The 3,365-nt window shown below is 35.5% G+C and overlaps 1 protein-coding gene across 1 annotated transcript; it reads right to left on the bottom strand.

Annotated features, from left to right (window-relative positions):
- Positions 1 to 679: 679 nt before the first annotated feature.
- Positions 680 to 2,846, bottom strand: LOC129925207 (uncharacterized). Its single transcript, XM_056024608.1, has 3 exons — positions 2,748 to 2,846; positions 2,576 to 2,632; positions 680 to 1,439 (listed from the first exon to the last, which is right to left on the bottom strand). Exons 1-3 carry the CDS (start codon positions 2,841 to 2,843, stop codon positions 972 to 974), a joined length of 621 nt encoding a protein of 206 aa, XP_055880583.1. The 5' UTR covers positions 2,844 to 2,846; the 3' UTR covers positions 680 to 971.
- Between the last annotated feature and the right edge of the window lie 519 nt (positions 2,847 to 3,365).

Here is a 3,365-nt window from a genome sequence, read left to right as displayed (position 1 = left end):
TGTGCGAGTGCATTTAGTACATGAAAACAAATCGTTCAATAAATAAATAAAAACGTAAGCCTACATTGTACTTGACTCTTTAATCTATTTTGGCGCACAATCAGGAACGTTAAAATGTCCTCTTTGAGGAACTCCTATGAGTTTACAAAGAGAGGAACCCTTACAAATTTTTTTTTTGAAAAAATGAAAGTGCATAGTTCGCAAGCTGTTTTAAAAATGTTTGTCCTTATATACTATAAGCCTAATGCCTCCGTTATAATTGTTCACGAGTAATGCCATCATATAGTGATGAGACGCTTTGTGAAGAAAAAATGCTCATTGTACATTTACATAGATAAGTGATCTTAAGAGAGGTCACGTGACAGCCGTGTAGCATTCCGTTAAGTGATGTAGAGGGACTTTATAAACAAACTAAAGAAGCGTTCCTTTTGAATTTCTGAACTTTTTTGTTCTTCTCTTTATGAACTTTTTAAATGGTTTCTAAAAGCTGATATTGTGCTGCCCACATGACACCCTGCTCTTTGGCCAAAGAAGCAGATGACCTTAACATCATCTGCCCTATAGATCGCAAGGTCTAAAAGTGAAATATTTGTATTGATCTCTTAGTGCTACAACAGAATGAAACAGTTGAGAAACTTGTTGTTTTTTTTAAGACAGGAAGAGACATTGAGAACCCTCCAAAAAAAAACAACAAATCATGAATATTAAAGAATACTTTTTAACTGTTACGCATACTTACAGATTGAAATTATTTCTTTATAAAGTATTATCGCTAGATTTATAAAATTCATTTGATATTTATAACATAAAATTAATGAATAAGTCAAAGAACATACAACGTGATTATAATATATCTACATAAACTGTGCATAGCACATACTTTGATTCTTACTTTACAAAAGTCGACTTTACCTTCGACGATTTTGATAGTTAAAGCAGATTATCTGCTAGATGAACGACATTTTATCGCATTAATTGGAGAGTTTTGATCTAGAACCCTTGTTCTTGCCTTTTTTGGACTTTCTTTCCTTCTTTTGGACTATCAACTTCTTAGACTTCTTGCTTTCCTTCTTGTCAATGATGAGTTTAGGTCTGTCCCTGCCTTCACGTCGCTTCCTGCCGGTTGAACAGGGACAGGCGAGATAGCGGTTCCTAAGGAAGGTCTTCAGGCGGTCAGCCACAAGATAGTTCTCCCCGTAGATTTCAACCACGGTCTTCAAGCTGCCATCTCCAACGATGATGTCACCTTTGGAGGTCACTTGAAAGTCTGTTGCAATCTCACTTATAAGGACTCTCAGGCTAGATTGGTAGGAGGTCATATTTGGGGTGGGTTGCACCACTGGCTTGATGACGTCCAGGTAAGCGTTCAGTGAGGTATTGAATCCAGTGAAAGTGGACAGGTATAAGATCAAATCATTTCTGGTATCCACCGAATTGTTCTGAAAAAGAAAAGGTAGATACAGGTCATAAACATGTATTTTAAGCTGTCTTTAACGATCACAATTTATAACCCAACAATGCTTCCATAGTTTGTTCAAAGTCTCTTTGCATCACATTAAATGACACAGCAGTTTTCTTTAAAAAACAATGGGAGCTAAAGCGTCGGAGCATGACTTCCGAACGGATCAGTTAGAGTCCAGGTGAATACATGGTCTTTGAATTTCGAGAGTCCTAGATGTTGGTCCCAGGATGTGGTGGTTATTGGTGAAGTGAGGTCTATGGGTCAGAATCCCAGTAAAGACTGAGATTTTGATTTTAGTGATTTATAGAGACATTTAGTAGACATTAGTTGGAGAAAAGTAAAGTCAGTTGGTCGTTGTGCTGGCCAGATGACACCCTTGTTGGCCACAGAAACAGATGACTATTATGTAATCTTCCCTATAGATTGCAAGGTCTGAAAGGGGTAGGCCTACTTTACTTTTTGTTTTACTTTCAGATGGTGGTCACCTTGTCATAATTGGTACCTGAATCAATGAACGTAAAGGCGGTTATCTGACCTGCTCCAAGAATCAGAAAGTTTGAAACAGAGCTTTATTTTTTTTAATGATATTTTTTTTGTTTGGTTTGTTTACTGCCAGTGTCATCTTCCTATCACTCTTTTGTAGAGGGGAAATAACCACGTGACGTTAGAGGAAGCAGAAGTGTATGTTGGTGTTGGGTTTATCTGTTACAATATATCCATAGGTTTTGAAGATGGTACAGAAAAAAGATTTTATCTTACACATGTTAAAATTGTGTAGCTTGTAATTGACGACATTAACACAAGTTTTGAACAAATTAAATGTATTAGTTTTCCAGTATTTTTAGAGGAGTACATTTGCTTTTCGGTCTTACAAGCACTGGTTCTGTATTAGACTTTTATTTTGGGGTCTCTTCTTGGTTTTTGGATTTTAATTTTGGTCAACATTTGAGGATTACTAAAAACGGAACGAAACTTGAAATGATTTGTTTCGTTTATTTAACCCAAAGATCCGGTCTTTTAACAAAAATTTGATGTCAATACGATTTAAATGAAACAAATAGACATTTACACAATCTACAATCATCCCACAAGAGAGAAACTTTCAGAACTTACACTACTGAAGGGCAGGTAACTATAAACTGTCTCATTCAGAGTTAATTGATTGCCGTTCTGTAAAAGAAAAACAACAAAATCATGTTACACTAATTATCTGATTTCATTTTGTTTGGACTAGATATTAAAAATTGAGACATAAACAACTAAAGTATATGAGTCTGGCACATACCAGTAGATTGAGTAGATTCAGGTTTTTTGACATACAACTTCGCAGAGAGGCACAGCTACAGGTGAGATCAGGTTGACCCTTGACAGTTACAACCATAACAAACACCAGACCTTAGAAATGACAGAAAGAGTAAATCAGTACGTGTGTCACCTGTATGTCGTCACTTTACAATACCATTAGCCTTGGTCTCATAACAATTGTTTACACTCCATTTTGTTGTCACTAAACTATTGGACACTTCGCCTTTTTCGTAAAGATGTTGCTCTACATTTAGTCTGGGGTGGTGAGAACATTAAACACCTAGTCTGGGGTGGTGAGAACATTAAACACTTAGTCTGGGGTGGTGAGAACATTAAACACCTAGTATTGATCTCTTTATTTTTTTGTTTCATTTAAAACATCTTTCTTCTATTTAATTCCCCTTTTCTGTTCATTATTCGTAAGAATATTTGCATTAAATAAGAACAATCTGATATAAACTTTGTCACATGTAAATTATGAGTGAGTCTGGCGTGAATGTACACTTTGGTTTCTTTATAGTTATAATGTTTTTTGTTTGGTGTAATGCACAAATTGTAAGACAAATTTCCTTACGGATAATAAAGATTATTATTATTA

This window comes from Biomphalaria glabrata, chromosome 1, assembly GCF_947242115.1.
Source record: "Biomphalaria glabrata chromosome 1, xgBioGlab47.1, whole genome shotgun sequence".
Lineage (NCBI taxonomy): Eukaryota > Metazoa > Mollusca > Gastropoda > Planorbidae > Biomphalaria > Biomphalaria glabrata.
Note: the sequence above shows the minus strand (reverse complement) of the source record. Positions and strands in the feature narration are given on the sequence as shown.